The following is a 20,008-nucleotide window of genomic DNA, read 5'->3' as shown; positions in this document are numbered from 1 at the left end:
TTTTGTTCCTTCCGAATTTAGATACCTGATATATTTTAAAGCACAGTCTGCGTTTTGCATAAGATTTAATCACCAGCTTTCACACGCTGTTCAGAACTAATGACTTTTACGTCTTCTTCAAAGGTTTCTGCTTGGATTTCAAAAATCTGCAGGGTAAATGCTATTCCATTCCGAGTTTCACTGGCAGCAGTCCTGCCCAGCACACACATGGAATAAGATTTTAGGATAGAAAGAAAGATGCAGGGAGTTGTGGGTTGGACTCAATCCCTTATATACCCACCCCTCCAAGTTAATTGCACAAGCTATTAACTGAAGTGTACTTGGGTAGGACAATACGGATCCTCTAAGGGTAGTTTATTTACATGGTGGGATGGCACTAATAAAGTTTGGGTGTTCCAGCCTTGAGGACTTCTTAGTCTCTGGGGCCAGGAAGGCAGCACTACTATGTACTATACTATACTCCACTCCTTTCCTTCCCTTCCCTATCTTCCCCCTTTTACTTTCTCCCTCTGGGCCTGTGTATAGCCCCAGGCTAATCAGGCTGGCAGCTGTTTCTCCTTTGCCAATCAGCCACAGGATCCCCCAACCAGCCGCAATTTGCCTCCTTTAATTGGAGCTGGAGTGACAGAGGGCTGGCTCAGCTGTTCCTGCTGAGCACCCTGTCACACCCATTCTTACTTCTATTTTTAGCAAGCTAGCTAGAGTACAGCTAGCACTGTTACATCTACGTGAGCTGCCACTCACACCCCAGGATAAATGCTTCTTTTGGCAGCATGTCCATACGTGCATAGTCCCGCCTTGCATGAGTATAAACAGCAATGTAGATGGTGAGCCATGGCTGAGGCAAGTAAAGTCACCCCTGAAGGGTGTGTACACCAGAGTACATACCCTATGTAGGCACCCTTTGCGAGAGGGGCCTCTGAACTTTATTGGGAGGGTTCCAGTTGGGAAGATCCTGTGTGCCGCAATCTATCATTAGAGACTACAACTCCCATGATGCCTTGGGGAAGAGTGAGAGACTTGCTCTTCCAGGCAGTGCAGGGAGAGCAGGCAGTGGACTCCATTTTGGGAAAAGGAGTGAGATGGCTGGTGTGGAGCTCTGCCCATACCAGAATCTGCTGCTGAGAGCCAGCTGGGGCTTTCATCAAGCAGGGAGCCTCAGAGGCTGTTGGGGGATTCACTGGAACCAGGGCAGAGACTGGCCCTGCAGTGAAGGAACTGTGAGTAACCCCCCACTGTTGTTTGGGAAAGTACTTGCAAGGGAAGGGGCAGCGGAGAGTTTGAGGGCTTATGTACACTACAAAATTAAGTTGACTTTAATTTGACCTCAAGCCCCCGAATTAACGAAGTTGATTGTGCGTGGCCACACCATGCTCATTGTCTTGATGGAGTGCGTCTTCACTAGCAGCACCTGCTTTGATGCACAAAGTAGTGCATCGTGGGTAGCTATCCCAAAGTGCAACTTGCTGCAGTGTGTTTTGGGAAGTTTGTGCAATGCCTCATGGGACCAAAACATTGTCGCAGGAGAGAATGGGAACATTGTGTTGGCATCCCATGATGCACTGTGCTCCCTCCCTCACATCAATGGCAAACAACCCAGTGGTTTTCACACCTTAAAACGGCCGTGAGTACGCCCTAACCCCAGAAGCATGGAGCCTGCTCAGCTGTGCACTCTTGGTGTGAGCATCTCAAACACCTCATGCCTTCTCCTGCAGTATTTCCAGAGCCAAAGTAGGGTCTGCCACATGGAACAGAGAGATGTCCTGCAAGCACTCCTACTGCAAGCCATTGGGGGGTGGGGAATTCAGAGTTATTGATGGCAGTCACAGAGCAGCCGCAATCTGTTGAGCGCCATTTCTGGTCCTGTGTAATAAGCACTGACTGGTGGGACCACATTGGTTTGCAGGTATGGGATGATGAGCAGTGGCTGCAGAACTTTTGAATGCAGAAAGCCACCTTCCAGGAGCTTTGTGCAGAGCTTTCCCCTCCCCTGCAGTTCAGCAACACAAAAAGGAGAGCTGCTCTGACAATGGAGAAGCGAGTGGCGATCACTGTTTGGAAGCTTGCAACACCAGACAGTTACCGATCAGTGGGGAATGAATTTAGAGTAGGTAAATCAACTGTGGGAGCTGCTGTGTCCAAGTATGCAGGGCCATTAATCAACTTCTGCTAAGAAGGGTAGTGAGTCTGGGAAATGTGCAGGACATACTGGATGATTTTGCCATGATGCGGTTCCCTAATTGCGGTGGGGCAATAGATGGCACATCTATCCCCATCTTGGCTCCAGATCACCTTGCCAAAGAGTACATAAACCAAAAGGGATACTTTTCAATGGTGTTGCAAGCACTGGTAGATCACAGGGGATGTTTCATTGACATCAACATAGGATGGTTGGAAAAAGTTCATGACACGCATCTTTAGGAACTTGGGTCTGTTCAAAAAGCTGCAATCTGGGACTTTCTTTCCAGACATTGACGACATTTAGATGCCTATAGTTATCCTGGGGGACCCAGCCTACCCCTTGTTCCCATGGCACATGAAGCCATACACCAGCCATCTGGACAGCAGTAAGGAATGGTTCAACTATAGGCTCATCAAGTGTAGAATGGTGATTGAATGTGCCTTTGGTCATTTGAAAGGGCACTGGAGAAGTCTACTAAGAAGGTTGGCCCTTAGTGAGGAGAACATCCCCATGGTTATAGCTGCCTGCTGTGTGCTCTATAATATCTGTGGGGTAAAAAGGGGGGAAATTTTCCGCAGGGGTGGGCAGTTGAGACAGATCGTATGGCAGCCATTTTTGAGCAACCAGACACCAGGGCAATAAGAAGTGCACAGCAAGGGACACTGCGTATCCACGAGGCTTTGAAAATCCGTATCAATAATGAGCCGTTTCAATAATGAGTAATGTGAGCTGCTTGTCTGCATTGTGCTTTCCCAAACCTTCACTTGGCTTGTACCACTGTCCCTGTAAAGCCAACCCCCCACCCAAGCCCACCACTTCTACTCAAAGAGCATTTATTTCTCGAATCCATTTACTTTATTTAAAAAACATAAGTAAAGAGGGAGAACAGAAAAAAAGGTAACCTTAGGGAAAAGGGGTTGTAAAGTTGGAATGGGAGAAACATTTTCAGCTATGTAACATAACGCCGCATTCCAGACCATCAAAGGTCTGTGAATGGGTGCCTTCTGTTCCTTTTACCTTCCCCCTCGAGTTAAGTGAAAGGAATAATGGACTTTTCACCCACACCTCATGGAACACTTTGGGGAGGGTGATTCTGCGTGGCTGGCTGTCCACCAGGGTCTGCAGAGGGACTTTATCTTCCTGCTTCTGTTCCTGCAATTCAACCAGCCTCAATATGTCTGCTTGGTCCCTCATAATCCAAAGCATCTCATCCTGCACCATACGCTCTCGCTCATTGGAAGTTTTCCTGCTCTCCATGTCCATGTCTAACTTCTTGGACAGTGGAAATCCTCCACACTGTCAGCTCTGAGGCGTTCATTATCTCAGTGAACATGTCCTCCCACGTTCTCTCTTTCTCCTGCTTCTAATCACCGAAAGTCTGCTTTCAGGTATTGATGACCCACCGAAGGACACATTTCCAGCTGTCAGTCAGGGGAAAATATAAAGGAGCCATTGTACATGAATAAAATGTTTCCATAAAAAAAATACCCTTATTACACCAGATGCAAGCCATAACATAATCAGAATCCGTAACCATTTACTGTGCTTTTTTGCTGCTGCAGCTATGGAAAGTAGCCACCCCCCTACCCCCCAGGTCATGGTTGACCGCACTTTTCTTATGGCAGGCTCATGTTGGGAGCACAGGTAGCTAGTTGAACAATGACCCTTCTCCATAGCACCACGGGAAGCTGTTTATGAACAGGGCGGGCGGGGGGAACGTTTTCACTCCCAAATTGCGGACTCTCTCATGTGGGGCCCCAGTCCCCTATCAGCCACTTTAAAACTACTTGCCGACCCATGCTGAGCACAGTAAAGGCACATTAGCAGCTGAGTGGTTTGGCAATCCAGAATGTGAGGGGCTGGGGGGAGAGGGTCCACATGCCCTTTCTCCCCCCACCTTCTTTTAATGAGAACTTCCCCTGTTTCCCCTAGGTGGCCCTATCTGATATCAGTCTCCTGAGGGTAATAGAGGTGGAAAGGAAGGAGATGCTGCAAGTGTCTGGGTATAGGCCTTTTCCTTATGCTGCTATGCTGTGTACCGCAATGATGAATTAATTCAGAATTAATTCAGGAGTTGTATGGGAAAGTGTCCTACCATGGTGGAAGAAATAAGACTGCTCTGCCCAGAAACCTTCTGCAAAGAATTGCAGAGTACCTCCATGAAAGTTTCCTAGTGATATCCATGGAGGATTCCCAGGCTATCCCAGTTCACATAAACAGTTTTTCTGGGGGCCACCCTCTGCGTAGCTGGAGCGGCCTCTTGTAAGCAGAGAGCCACAGCACCTTGCTTTTTCTTCACAGTAAACATGCAATGCCACTGAATGTGTGTGCCCGCTAAAGTTTAACTGGACTTTCATTTTAACTGTATACTCACCAGAGGTGCCTTCCCCAGCATCACAGTCGGCCACCGTGATTTCCTGCAATCCACAGGGCTCCAGGGTTAAAAATATTTTCTCTGGGAGAATGGGGGTTCTCGGGGAGAATGGATCCACCGCTCACCGGTTTCCCATTATCCTCCTCCTCATCCACCATATAATCCTCCTTGTTGTCCCTAGACTCACACACCTGTGAGGTGTCCACATTGCTTGTGGGGGTGCTGGTAGGGTCACCACTGAGAGTCACATGCAGCACGTTGTAGTACTGGCATGTGTGGGGTTCAGCACCAGAATGACTATTCACCTCCCTTGCCTTCTGGTATGCTTTGCGAAGTTCTTTTATTTTCACATGGCACTGCTGTGTGTCCCTCGTGTAGCCCTTCTCCTTCATTCTACGAGCAATCTTTGCATAGATGTTAGTGTTTCTTCTGCTGGATCAGAACTCTACCTGCATAGACTCTTCTCCCCACACAATAATGAGATCCATCACTTCCTGTGCAGACCAGGCTGGAGCGCGTTTGGGGCGTGTAGTCTCCATGATCGGCTGTGCTCAAGCTGGCATGCTCCCAATGCTGATCAAACAGGAAATGGGAATTCAAAAGTTCCCAGGGCTTTAGCAGGGGAGGGGTTGTTTCCTGTGTACCTGGATGCAGTGCAGCAGAGCTGAGAATGATCTCCAGAGTGGTCACAGATGAGCATTACGGGATCCCACCTGGAGGCCAATTAAGTCGAATTACACAACACTGCATCTGCACTACCTCGCAGTCAGCCCATGAAAATCAAACTAAGCACTATGCCTCTCGCAGAGGTGGATTACAGAAGTTGACATCAGAGGTGGTTAAGGTCAACATAGTAGTGTATGACCCGGTAGTGTAGACATGTACATTAACAGGTTGACTTAAGGCGGCTTCCATCGACCTAATGCTGTAATATAGACCAGGCCTTGTCTGAGGAGAGGCAGGGTGATCTTCCCATTGAACCAAGACCCAGAGTTGCTGACATTTGGTGGGGCCAGCTCCAATTGTCAGGGGTTGTGCAGCTTGTTGCCTTGGCTGGACTGATACACAGAAACAACAGAGTGCTCTCCAGCTTCACATCTTCAAGCGCACCCACACGAGCAAGTATCTAGGACTAAGAAATCCAGAGAGGTGTACACTCTGGGCTGGAGTAAATGGTGGCAGTGTAAATGCCAGTTAGATAAGTTTCATTTATTACTGTATACTGTATTTGTTAATTGATTTTATTCAGATGCCCCCGTGGAATTAAATTAGTAGTGACAATTAATCTTAGTCTGTTGTACCATGTTTCTTTAAGTTGTTAAGTAAAGGTATGTTAACTAATTTAATTTAAGCATAGTGGATGTATATTATTTATAACTGGTATTTTTGAGTTAGACCCCATGCCACAGATTATTATTAGAATAGGTGTATTCCTGGAGGTTCCCAAGGCATGTCATTGAGTGTGTACAGGGGCCAGCCAGGTGGAGGCACCACCAATTTTAAATTCCTTTAGGAGTAAAGGGACTGCATCAGAGGGGTATTCCCACCTATTCAACATCACCACTGGGATACCCAGGATCCTCTTTAATGTCAACAACATCAGGTGCCCACACAAACAGGTGAGGTTGCTGCTCCCAAGTAACCCAGGAAGGAAAGGGGGTTACACCTACATGGCTCTCTACTCACCTACACTGCTGTTTTTAGCAGTGTAGTGTCCTGCTGCTGGAGTCCTTCCCCCACGGCAGGGAAAGGCTCCTGCTACAGGAAAAGCCTCTGCCAGCTCCCTACTGCTGAATCCTTTCCCCACTACCAGAGCCTGTCACTGACACATATAGCTACATGCCACAACATGGCTGCAGCCTGCTTTTCGCTTAGTCATGTAGCTATACATACTCTGCCTGCCACCATTGGTGGTGTGTAGCACAGATGTAGCCTAAAGTGCTCTAATTTATTGGCACCATGTAATGTTTTGTTCAATAGCATGGGTTTAATCTATAGGCCACAGCTCGAAGTAATTATTCCAGTCGGGGAAAGAAAGAAAGAAAGAAAGAAAGAAAGAAAGAAAGAAAGAAAGAAAGAAAGAAAGATGCTCAGCTTCCACAAAGAACTGCAACACAGCTAACTATAAGCATTTTTCTTAACTGCTTATACATTCAGATTAACACCATCTGCCATAGCATCATCTGACAACTTCCAATAACACTATAAACACAAGCAAGTAGGCATGGTTTGTCCACAAAGGTTGGGAGGATGTAAGTGGAACACAGAGAAGGAGTAAAGAGAATTTTCTCACTTTTCATTTCCTCACTTATTTTAATCAAATAAATATGGGGCTCCTATATTTTTACAAATCTGTCCAAGAGTGAAAATATTTTTGCTAGCCAGGTTGTTTTGCATTCTCTTAGTCCCGTGTCATATTAGGGCTTATAACTAGACCTGAGCAGATATACATTATTAGACTTTGGTTTTTTGGTTATGAAAAAGGGAATTCAGTGAATATTATTCACCCACCTCTACCTATAAGTGTCTCAAAGTGTTTTTAATGTGGTTATAGCCTATCATGTTTATAATATGGAGTGGTGGGGAAATAGCGCATACATCTCAAGTAAGGCAACAAAATATGTGGTCTATAATTGAAGGCTTTATTACAATGCCTGTGCACAAGGGGGTAGAATTGAAGTTGTACACACCAACTGAATTAAATTCAATGTGAACCAATTTGGCCATTTACCACTGGAAGGCACCATGCACCTTAGTGACTCCAGAGCTCTTTTTTATAGCCAATAAATATCAGTACTTTTTGAAGGACACAACTACGTTTGCCCCTCAGACACATGCAACATCGTCTTAATATAACATAACAGCCATACTGCATCAGACCAACAGTTCATCTAGCCCAGTGGCCAATGCCAGACACTCCAAAGGGAATGAAAAGAACAGGGCAACTATCAAGTGATCCATCCCCTATTGGGATGGATCACTCCCATACAACTCCCTGCATCGAGCAGTCAAAAGCTTAGTTGGAAACGTCCTTAGCTGTACACTTTACTAACTTAGTGAAAAAAGCTAGGTCAAAATACAGCATAAACTGTGGATTTACAAGTCATCCTTTGGCCAAATTAAAAAATAATAATTCACCAGCACATTCATAGATGGTAGGGAGATATTGTCTCTCTACCAACTCTGAACTTGTTGTCCCTACTGTTTTGTTATAATAGGAAGAGTTTATATTTTTTCCACTGTTCTTGTTTTCAAAATTGGCTGAACTATTTCCCCCTAAGCTTTAACTAAAGAAAATGAGAAGACACACACATCCACCCACACTCCCAATACCTCTTTGTTTCTACCAAACCTATGTAGCCCCCTCTCCCAAAGCATGGCTCAAGCCTCCTCCTCCTAGTCAGAGTGACTTCTCCCCCCTCCTCACATATGTTGGGTCCTGGGTTGTGATGCCTGGTGCCTCCACCTAAGGTGACTCTTCCCTGTGCCTGGGACACAAGGGGTGCTGTCCCTTGTTAAAATTAGTGGCATTAGCTATTTTCCCCGAGGAGTATAACCCAGTACTCAAGAAATGGAATACAATAATAAACCCTCGCAAATGAAATGCCACACCCCAAAACAATAGTATACAAAGGGGGACTTTACTGGGGACAGGAGAAGGAAAAGGTTCCAGAGAAGGAAAGGGTGAAACGTAACTAAAAAGCTAACACATTAACAATATAACAAATTCCCCACCTCCCAATATTCACAAGTATACCCCTGTACCCAGCTTGTTCCCTGGCACTTTCCCAGGAAGATGGATTGCCTAGGATGAGTCTGGAGAATGGTAGAGCAATACTGCAAACATTCATTGGCTTGAAAGAAAACATAAGGGGACTCCCTTAGAATGTTTTCATCCATGGGTGGGACACGGTCTTTTCACGTCCAGATCCAGAGTCCTGTGGAGGTATTGGCTGGCTTTAGGTAGCTGGCACCAGGTTGGTTTTCTGCCTTTCCAACCACTGGTGTCTGCAGAGCTGGAGCTACCTGACCCATGTGTTAGACCCCACAGCAGTTCTAAAAGTCACCTTTTGTGTAAATTGGGAGCTAAGCAGAGACTCCCTGGGCTGTTCACCTATGCTCTCGCCTCCCAAACTCAGAAGCTGCAAAAGTGAAACTAAACCTAGCCCATTTGTAAATGGGTCAGGTTGTCCCCTCCCACTAGTGTTTGTGTGTAAGTGAGAAAGCACGTGAACAGTTCTGGCTCACCACTGGGCCAGCAAACTGTCTGTATAAATCACTCCATCAGAAGCCTCCCTATTAGCTTTTGCAGGAGTTTCCTTGTACTCTGTCCCAGCCCAGGCTCTAAGCAGGCTGGGAAATGATATCCAGAGGCTCTGGAGCCATTACTGTTTTAGCTCTTGCAGGCTCAGACCAGCATCTCGGGCTGGCGAACTCTAAAGGGGGAAATACACCTAGAAAACACTGTCAACAACATTCACTTCTAGACAGACAGTTCTGAGTGACTGGGGGAGTGATATGGAAACACTTTCACAACATGAATTCCAGCGGTTGCTTCTGTTAAAATGTACAGCCCAATTATCTGATTGCAATATTCTTGTGAAAAAACATAGCCATGCAATAAGTTATGGAGCCACTAAAATAAATTCCATTTGTCTTCTACACCTGCACACTGACCATTAATCCATCTCTGCCAAGATTACATTCCAAAGCTTGGAGCAGCTTCAAACACATGCTTTTTTAAAATCAACTTAACAGAGAAAAAAAATTCTAACTCCCATTCAGTGCTGTGCAGTTTTGCTTCCTTTTTGAAAAAGGAGGGAATTTAAATGCGTCATATTAACACATCAGTGGAATTATTGTCTCTCAGCACTTCTGAGCATCAGATCTTTATAGCTCAGATTCTTCTGCTGTGTCCTGATCATGTAATGAATTCATAATCCTTTATTTATGGAATAACTGCCTGTTACCATGGAAATAATTATGCTGTGGTATATCCCTACAGGATCAAATAAGATGAGTTAGAGTGTTTGCTCCTTTACTGTAAAATAGGTATATAATGCACACAAAAAGGGGGTGGGGAAGATTGTTCATATGATACATTTTCACGTTTTCTACACTATAAATATACTCCCTTAAGGAAACACAGAAAGTGCATAGTAATTTTAATTTGGTCTCCAACGTGACTCAGACATCTTACTCGCCCTCTGGCTATGGTTCATTGTAATATCACTTTCATATTAGATACACATATACTTTCAACTGGGAGATTATATCCAGAACTTAATGCCTGTGCTTTAGAAAGAAATTAGTTGCCCATCCACTATACTTGGACCTGTCAGTACAAGTCATTTAAGAATATTTGAAAGTACAAAGTGGAATGTTGTGAATTCATCCATAACAAGTATTATCCAGTTGATCCTTCACTTTCATCTTCTTAAAAATAAATAAATAAATAAATAAATAAATAAATAAATAGCAATGTGGTTTCTGGTCCTAATTCCACCCCTCTTTGAAGGTAAGCAGAAGTTGCCCCTATGGAAAATGAATGACAGAATGAGGCAGTTTGTGACTTGGAGCCATCAGAAGGTATCAAAGATCTTACCTACCCGATTTGATGCTGGATAATTTACACTAATGAACACAGCTTCTCCATACCTCCCAATCCCTAGAATCCCTTTGAAACTAAATGCAGTCCCTTTCAGGCCATAAATAGTCAGTCATTTATATAAGAAAAGGAAAAAATCAGGGTCAAATATTGAATTTGCTTTGGTAAATACCATTCTGTGCTTGGCTGCAGAATTGTTCTCTTTCCACATCAAGTATTCATGAGCTCAGACAGTTACAGCCTCATCTTGTTTCCAGAGGGTTAATAGCCAGATTGTTCACATTTATAAGAAAGCCTGCCTGAACATTGCAGTGTCCAGTTAGTCCTAGCAACAGACTGCGGCAAACAGAGACACAGGTACATACCAATTTCCATAAACATAACCATGGTTCAGCTAGTGCAAAATCCTGTTTCTGACAGCAGCCAATGTCAGATGCTTCAGAGAAAGGGACGACTAAGGATTCCCCAGATGTAGGAGAATCCTCTGGTGAAATAAAGGCAGCATAGCTGGCACGAGGTCACTCCCACTCTGTGCTGTGGACATGTTGGGAAGGAAGGGTTGAGACCGAGGAGCACAGCATTTTGGCTGATCCTTGGCTGCCAGAGCAGTCCCTGTGGAACTGCTCCAGCTGATGCATATCTAGGTTCTATTGTAGGCTATTATAGATCCTGGTGACCCCAGGATCAGAGAAGCCAAAAGATGTTTTTAAAAGCCTCTGTTTAATCCCTCCCCAACCCACAGCTGCACTGAGATTATGTCTCCAAAGTACAAAAATCCATAATATCACATGCTGGTAAATATCCGAGGATACATTTATCCCATGAATGGCAGCCAACCTTTTGGGGTTAAAGGCTAAATTAAAACTTCCAGCTCTAGAAATGCCTTATGTTAAATGCATGACAAATACCCAGCAATCACTGAACATCAATTAGCAACCCAATAATTCAATAGTACTGTGAAATCAGATGGGCTTATTTCTTATTAAAGCAAGCATGACCTCAGCAACTTCTTTGTTTTTGACATTGCTGAAGAGATCTGAATTTGATTTCTTATGTATTTAATGAGTTGTGTGTTTTGTAACTAAGTTAGTATCTATGGCATGCATGTATTAAATACATGCTAAGACATAACGGTTCAGTTCAGGATAGGAGTTAGGTTCAGATAAGGGTTTGAATTCAAGGGTGAATAAGTGTTCAGGTTAAAATCTGACTGCATCAAAATCTCAAACTAGTCTCATGAGATTTCAACCCCTTATGATGGAAATCTAGGGGCTGATCCAACTTCCATTGAAGCCAAAGGAAATCTTGCCATTGACTTCAATGTGTGTTGGATCTGGTTCCTATTGACAAATGGGGTGAAATTTCTGCTGTATCTCAATGGGAAATTGAAATAGTTCTCTGCTGATTTTGGTTCTGAATGCTGCTGAACATTTTAAAGGGGCTCAAGTCTGATCTTTAATTCAAAGCAGTTGCCTTACTGGTAGATCAGATCTTAGATCATTACATGTATGACACTTTCAAGCCCCTTTACGCTTCCAAAGCAGCCCTAAGTAGTTTATACAAAGCAGCCTTAGTAAAATGAAAATCAGGCTCTTCAGCTAGGATCGTCAAAGATGGGAGTTAGGTGTATACAGATAAATGAGAGTTCAGTGCATAATGTTGTGTCCACGGTATTTTCTATAGTAACCATTGGGAAGTATAAGGGAGTACTGCTGACACTCTCTCTCTTACATACACACCCAACAGTTATGATGTTGTATCGTCCAGCTTGCAATACTAGGGATTTTTGTTTACCATGAAGTGCTTTCATCCATCATCCAATGACTTTCTAACATTAATAGCCTCTAGATAAAGGGGTTATTTTCCAGCCATACTGTAATAAGCCCAGCTAATCTATTCCCAGCCATACTGGTTAAGGATAGGAGAATAGCAATGCAGCTGTTACAAACCGTTCTTGACTGAGCCTCATGAATTGCAGCTCACAACAAATAAATGTCAGAATAAAGTAGCAGCAAACCAATATTCTCTCCTCTCCCACAAGCCTGTCCTTCAGCTGCTTAATTCAAGAGTTTTTGAAATCTCATTGCTGGTATTCAGACAGCTCCAAGCCACCTTGGCTCTGGATACTGCAGAGAAGTCTACATCAAAAGTGGCAGGGTCCTTCACTTAGTCCCAATTCGGACAAGATGGTTAAAGGACTGCTGCCTAATCAAATAAATATGTTTCTGTGCAAATGGCACAGCTGTCAGTCGACCTGAGCAAATCCCAAAGGGATCTTGAAGTTTCAAGGTGACTTCCTTTAGTGCTATTAGCACTCAGCAAAAAGGAAACCTGGCACTGTAAGCTTTGTATATTGCAATGGAAGGAAATATGCCCCTGCAGGAACCACCCAAGGAGTAGTTTGTAAATAAATTGGATCCAGAACATTAACCTCTCAGAAATTGGCTACATTCTCACTAGAAGTCCGTGCCATCCATTACTCACCTAATAAAATACATATTATATAGAATTATACTTAACATAAATATGAACTAGTTCATGAATGTAGTGCCCATCAGGGCCAGCTCCAGGGTTTTTGCTGCCCCAAGCAGCTCTCCGCCCCCCCCCCCCCCCCCCCCAAAAAAAAAGCCGCGATCGCGATTTGCGGCACTTCGGTGGAAGGTCCTTCGCTCTGAGCTGGAGTGAGGGACCCACTGCCGAATTGCCACGGAAGAGCCGGACATGCCGCCCCTCTCCGGAGTGGCCGCCCCAAGCACCTGCTTGGTAAGCTGGTGCCTGGAGCCGGCCCTGGTGCCCATGAAAGGAAAGGACTAATACTGCTGGCCTGCTCAGGCACAGTTGTGACTGGCATAGTGCAAGCTTCAGTCACACAGCTAAAACATTGCAATCCTGCACTGTAACATGTACCCTGCTACTGCAGCCTTGGGACTTCCTTGAGCAAAGACTGCTAATAGGGAAGCCATCAGAGTAGTCCTGTTACAGCTACTAAAGATGACTAATATAATCTCCTCCAGCCCTACAGAAAATCCTATAACATTCATTAGAAAGCACATAAGACTATTAAGCCAGTCAGTCAGTTTGCTTGGCGGCCTGAGCATTGTAACCCTCTTTTTTTCCTTTAAAAATGTCATTTAACAGAACATCCAGTTGACTTTGTCCATTGTACCAAGTGGAGATCAGATGGTCCAAACTGCATTCAACACCATGCTAAAACTTTAAGAAAAAGCCACACTGATTCTCTAACAAATTCAACATTTTTTGTTGTGTAAAAGCTGTAACTCATGTCATTTTCCATACACCGGTGGATGTTTTTAGAGATAAATTATTTCCTATTCCTTGATATATTAATGTATTTTTCTTTTGTAATTCTGTAATTATGGTTCCTAGAAGTGGACACAGTTTCTTTCAGGCTTTGAGGGAGCTGCATTAAACCTGGGTTTCTTAGTTGGTGATTTGATATTACACAAGAAAATCTGGACAACCTTGAGAAGTAGAGCAACAGAAATGGGATGAAATCTAATAGTGCAAAGTCATGAACTTCAGGACTAACCACAAGAATATTTGCTATAAACTGGGGACATATCAGTTGGACGCGACAGAAGAGGAGAATGACCAATACACTCAGGTCTATCACAGGATGACGATGAGTTGCCAAAGTGATGCAACCATGAAAAAGTCTAATGCAATCCTAGGTTGCATCAGGTGAAGTATTTCCAGTACAGGTAGTGAAGCATTATTACCATTATTCAAGGCACTGGCAAGACCTTATCAGGAATACTGCATGCAATTCTGATCTCCCATGGTTAAGAAAGATGAATTTAAACTGGAACAGGTACAGAGAAGAGCTACTAGGATGATCAGAGGAATAGAGAACCTACCGTATGAGAGGAGACTTAAAGAGCTGGGCTTGTTTCACCTAATCAAATTAAGGCTGCGGAGAGATAGGATTGTGCTCTGTAAATAGGTCAGAAGGATAAACATCAGAGAGGGAGTGGAATTATTTAAGTTAAGTGCAAATGTTGGCACAAGAACAAATGGCTATAAACTGCAATAAGTTTAGATTTGAAATTACATGAAGATTTCTAACCACAGGGGAGCGAAGCTTTGGAACAGCTTTCCAGAGGAGCAGTAGGGGCAACAACAACAACAAAAAACACACACAACCCATCACCTTATCTTATTTTAAGACTGCACTTGATAAGTTTATGGAGGGGATGGTATGAAGAGGTTGCCTACAATGGCATATGGCCCATCTGCAACTGTTATTAGCAAATATCTCCAATGGCCAGAGAAGGGACACTAGATGGGGAGGGCTCTGAATTACTACAGTGAACTATTTCTGAAGTGTCTGGTTGGCTTAGCTTAGAAGGTACAAGCCCACAAGTCACCAAGCGCACCTCCTGGAACACTGCTTTCTGTACAGGCACTGATTAATAGGCCCAAACTTGTTTGTCCTACAATCTCTTAGAACATTCCAGCCCAAAGAGGTAAGGCTGCTAGCTAAGGCTAGCTTGTGTTTATATATTTCATCTTTCCCTCCCTTCCCCCACCATTAGACAGTTATGAAGAAACTGAGTTCCTAAATAACAATCCAAATTGTGGAAAAGTGCCAGGATTAGCTTCTGTATTGGTAATACAGCTAAATATACTTACAGAAAGCATAGAAATGTAAGCCTGGAAGGGATCTTGATAAGTCATCTAGTCCAGTTCTCCACACTTAGGTGAACCTAAGTATTATCTAGACCATCCCTGACAGGAGTTTGTCTAGCTAACTGTTCTTTAAAATCTTGAATAATGGAGATTCCACAACTTTCCGGGGTATTTATTTCAGACCATTTCTCCAGTTGGTCAAGATCATTTTGAATTCTAATTCAAAGAAGGATGTTAGGTTGGTTTGACATGATTTATTCTTGACAAAACTGTGTCGATTTACTAACACCTTGTTATCCTCTAGGTGCTTTCAAACTGATTGTTTGATTATATGCTCCATTATCTTTTTGGGTGCCAAAATTAAATTGACTAGTCTATCGTTCCCTGGGTTGTCCTTATTCCCCCTTTTATAGACAGGTATTGTATTTGCCCTTTTCCAGTCCTCTGTGATCTCTCCTATGTTTTACGAGATCTCAAAGAGAATCACTAATGGCTCACAGATCTCTTCAGCCAGCTCCTTAAGTATTCTAGGCTATATTTAGGTCAGGCCCTGCCAACTTGAAAACATCTAACTTGTCTAAGTAATTATTAAGTTGTTCTTTCCCTATTTTTGCCACTAGGTTCATCCTCCAATCACTGCTAACCTTTTCAGTGAAAACAAATAAAAAACTGAAACAAAAACACTTCATCCATTTCTATATTTTCTGTTATTGTCTTTCCCTCCTCATTGAGCTATGGACTGACCTTGTTGTTAGTCTTCCTCTTGCTTCTAATGTATCTAAAATGTTTTCCTGTTACCCATTAGGTCCCTAGCTAGTTTAATCTTGTTTTGTGCCTTGGCCTTTCTAATTTTGTCCCTACATGCTTTTAATGTGTGTACAGTGTAAACCTTTGTAATCCTGACTCATGTCAGGCCAAAAGGCCAGGGAATTCAAGACCCATTTCTCACAGCTCTTCCAGGTGTCAAACTAACTACATGGCATCTGAGAAAAGCTAGGGCTTGATTCTCAACTCTGTTACAGTGGCTTTATACCAGTATAGTGCCACTGACTTCAATAGATTAACACCAGCATAAAACCAGTGTCATGGGATAGAGAATCAGACTTTTGGCAAAGGAAGCAGATGAAGCAACCCAAATCGCTCAGTCTGACAGGGAACTGAAGGAGGTGGTTGTGGCACTTCCAAGTTTCCTAGAAACTATTCAAAGAGGGAGAAATCCCTCATACTACTATATGGAGCAGGTCCCAAGCATAGGAAACCTCCTTTACATTCCAGTGGGAGCATGAAGAGGACTTCAAATTGCTACACAATGTGATCCAAAGAGTTCAATATGTTCCAGAATGTGTGTTGGGAAAGATTCATACACTCATAGATTTTAAGGCCAGAAAGGACCACTAGATCATCTAGTCTGAGTCCCTGCATAAACAGAGGCTATAGAATTCCACCCAGTAATTCCTGCATGAGGCCCATCATTTCTGGTTGAACTGCAACACATTTTCCTTGCAAGAAGCCAGCTTCTAGGGGAGACCATTGACATTATATTATGGATCTGCATAATACTACTACTTAGCACTTTTTAATCCAAAGACCTCCAAGCAGGTCTGTATTATTATCCCCATTTTACAGATGGAGAAAGTGAGGCTCAGAGGAAATGACCTGCCCAAGGTCAACCAGCAGCAAAGCCAGGAATAGAACCCAGGTCTCCAGAGCCCTAGACTCTAGTTTGCACTGCCTCCTAATAAACCCAATTCACGTGAGGTTGAACAATTAACACAGGGACTAGCATATTAAAGGACTACAACCTTTTGTAATCCTTACCTATGTCAGCTGAGCTGACTGAGGGGAAAAAACCAAACAAACAACCCCCACACACATTTTCAGAGGAATTTAAGGGAGTTAGGCACCTACCTCCCATTCATCCCATTCCCCTTCCTTCCTTTTGAAAGTCCAGCACTCCTGCATGCCAGACATTTATTACAGTACTCAAGGAACTAGCAAAACTGGTTGCCCAGTGAAGTAAGTGTTGAACGAAAGGTAAAAGAACGTTTTCTGGAAAACCATCAGGATATCTTATAGTGGTAATTTGGGACAAGGAGTGTAAAATGGAGCTGGGTCACTGTGTTCCTTTACTCTGCATGTGCATGTGCACACCTATGTACAGACATGTTCTATAGGTTCCTTTGTTGCTTTTCTCCCTCTTTCTTTGTAAATCAGAAAATTAGTTATATAGAAAAAAGTCTCCTGCACTACAATGCTGAATAGGATTAATATACAATTTATATATGGAAATTTAGATGTCAGCATGACAAATTGTCATATAAATAGTTTTGCCGTTAGATTTTTCTGCATCTGTCTTCCTCAGAGAATGAGTGTAATGCAGATTATCTTGACACTATAATATTGTTTTGGTCTGTGGGTCTGAATTGCATTTCTAATTTTTTCCTCAGCTACAAATCAAAGTAAACAAGCTTTGTGTACTATATGAAAGAAGCAGTATAGAGGTGATCTTTTGTAGGAGAAGCCCCTTTACAGTGTGTTTAAGAAACTGTTCAGGAGGCAAATAGAAAATTAAGTAAAATAGGATTCTCCAGGCCCTCATGTTGATAACAGTGTAGGGACAATTTTAGCCCATTTGCTGCTAATCCATAGGATAGTAGTGTATCTGCACTCCCCACTGGATTTTGCTTTAAGAATACCTTTGTACATTAACATCCTGTCATTTTTAGAGGGCCTGATCCTGCAATTGTTCCAATTAGTCTACAGGATCAGTTACAAGTAAAGCATTCAATCAGGGTAAAGACCCAGCTTGAAAGATGTAAAGCATCCATAGGGATGTAAGAACCATGCAAGAACAGGCCATATGCTACTTAAAGCACAAACACGCTCAGTTAAGCCCTGAAACCTACACTTATATCTAGTACCCAGAACCAAGACTTGTACCCCAGTTGCGTCTTAATGTAAGCAGCACATATATGCGCATCTTGGAATTCTGCAATAGCAAAGCACAGAGCTGGCTAATTAGCGACTGAAGAAAAGACTTATTCTGAGCTTCGGCTTTGTCCAATTAATTGTGAGCCTTAACATATTTTTTGAATCCCTGCAATGATGGATAAACCTTCCATACTAGCGAGGGGTGATGGGTTGTGGAGAAAAAGATTGAGCTCAGCAGATGATCATTGTTCATGCACATTGAAAAAGTTACATGTAACCCACGATCACACCTTTGCACAGAAATGACAACGCTGTATCCTTTGTCTCCACACACAAGAACTTTTGGGGGTAAGTCCAGGATTCTGCAATCCTATAGCATTTTCCATCTAATGTTACAAACATGAATTCTCTCAACACCCATCAGTTTCTGGAAACCAGACATCCAATCATCATTAGGAACTTCTGAAAATGTTGGGCAGACATTAAAGACCATAAGCACCCCCTTGGGCAGCGGGTAGTGCTTAAACTGCCCTGCCATGGCAATAGCTCTAGGAGGCATTGTGCTTCAGGGCAGCATCTAAATGGAAATTTCCTCCCTTGATTCTGCCTTTTTGGATTAGTAAATTACTGTTGGTCTATAGCAGCAATAGGACTACCTACCATAGGGTAGTGCTGGTTCTCTGGTCAGTGAACGGAGGGCAGAGCGTTGGAGCCAAGCTTCCACCCAGTCCCCTGCTCTAGCCACTTGGCAACACTACCCCAAGTGGTCTCATCCATCTACGGGATGCCTTACAGCCTATCTTGTTCCTCTATATCACATAGGCCCATCTCAGCCCACATCCACAAAAGCTTACTTTGCTTGAATCTCGCTGTCCTTTTCAGCGCAGCTTCCTCTCTTTGTTCTTTTTCCTCCCTTTCCCTCCAACGCCTCAGCTGCTCTTCCCTCATTTTGTAGAACAGGATGTGCTTCTGCTCTTCATTCAGTTCTGCCAGGAGCTCAGGGTCAATGTACATATCATGCAAAATTTGTTGCAGCATGGCGATTCACAAAACCTCCCACTGCACTCGCGACAGCCCCCAAAAATCACACCTGCAGCACTCCACAAAGCAACCCAAACCAAGAGAACTCTCCCAACGGCTGGCTGCCCGGGGGAGATTCGGATTCTTCTTCTGTCCCTCTTTCATACACATGCTCTGCTCCCCGTCCCTGACCGATGACAGAATTCCCTGGGCATCTCACCCACTGAAGACAGCAACAGGTGTCAAGTGAAGAAAGGGGGGAGGAAATGAAAAGGCCAGGTGAACAATGAGAAGCCACTCGTGTGAACTTTACTGCAAGGAGATAAAAAAACAAAACACAAAAGCAAATTCCAGAATGGGCATGAATAAGCAGAGAAACCTCAGTGCAAAGGGAGGCACAGGTTACAGCACTATTTCTGCTCAACCGGTTCCCATTCTGCAGCAGTGCACTCCCAGTGGTGTAGTGTTGTTGGGTTCAGAGCGATGTCATGGCTAAAAGTAACAGTTACACTGGCACTATCCATGTCACTCCAGCTCCCTTGGGGAATTGATCTCCGATAAGAGAGGAAACTAAGTTTGCACTATATTTCCTAGTCTAATCTCTCTAACCAGTCTCAGTAGGGTGTGCCACCCCTATCATCATCATCAACATCATCATCGCCTCTCACGTTTACTTAGATAGGGTTACCATACGTCCGGATTTTCCCGGACATGTCCGGCTTTTTGGGCTCCAAATCCCCGTCCGGGGGGAAATCCCAAAAAGCCGGACATGTCCGGGAAAATCGGACATGCGGTCGGCGGCTCGGGTGCCGGGCCGGGGGCTCGGGGGCTCAGCCGGCGGTGCTCGGGGGGCCCGGTGCCGGGCCGGGGGTTCGGGTGCCGGGCCGGGGGCTCGGGGGCTCCGCCGGCGGTGCTCGGGGGGGCCCGGTGCCGGGCCGGGGGCTCGGGGGGCCTGGCCGGCGGTGCCGGGCCGGGGGCTCAGCCGGCGGTGCTCGGGGGGGCCCGGGGCCAGGCCGGGGGGCTCGGCCGGCGGCTCGGGTGCCGGGTCGGGTGCTGGGCCGGGGGCTCGGCCAGCGGTGCTCGGGGGGGCCGGGTGCCGGGCCGGGGGCTCGGGTGCCGGGCCGGGGGCTCGGCCGGCGGCTCGGGTGCCGGGCCAGGTGCCAGCGGTGCTCGGGGGGGCCCGGTGCCGGGCCGGGCGGCTCGGCCGGCGGCTCGGGTGCCGGGTGCCGGGCTGGGTGCCAGG

General features: G+C 44.6%; 1 protein-coding gene across 1 annotated transcript in view; it reads right to left on the bottom strand.

The window, feature by feature from the left end:
- The window catches only part of SH2D4B (SH2 domain containing 4B), a 113,366-nt gene extending 94,583 nt beyond the window's left edge, over positions 1–18,783 (bottom strand). Inside the window, exon 1 of the mRNA XM_054035044.1 lies at positions 18,600–18,783. Within this exon, the coding sequence (XP_053891019.1) occupies positions 18,600–18,783 (184 nt within the window). The remainder of the gene's footprint in view (positions 1–18,599) is intronic.
- Between the last annotated feature and the right edge of the window lie 1,225 nt (positions 18,784–20,008).

Source organism: Malaclemys terrapin, chromosome 7, assembly GCF_027887155.1.
Source record: "Malaclemys terrapin pileata isolate rMalTer1 chromosome 7, rMalTer1.hap1, whole genome shotgun sequence".
Classification (NCBI taxonomy): domain Eukaryota; kingdom Metazoa; phylum Chordata; order Testudines; family Emydidae; genus Malaclemys; species Malaclemys terrapin.
Note: the sequence above shows the minus strand (reverse complement) of the source record. Positions and strands in the feature narration are given on the sequence as shown.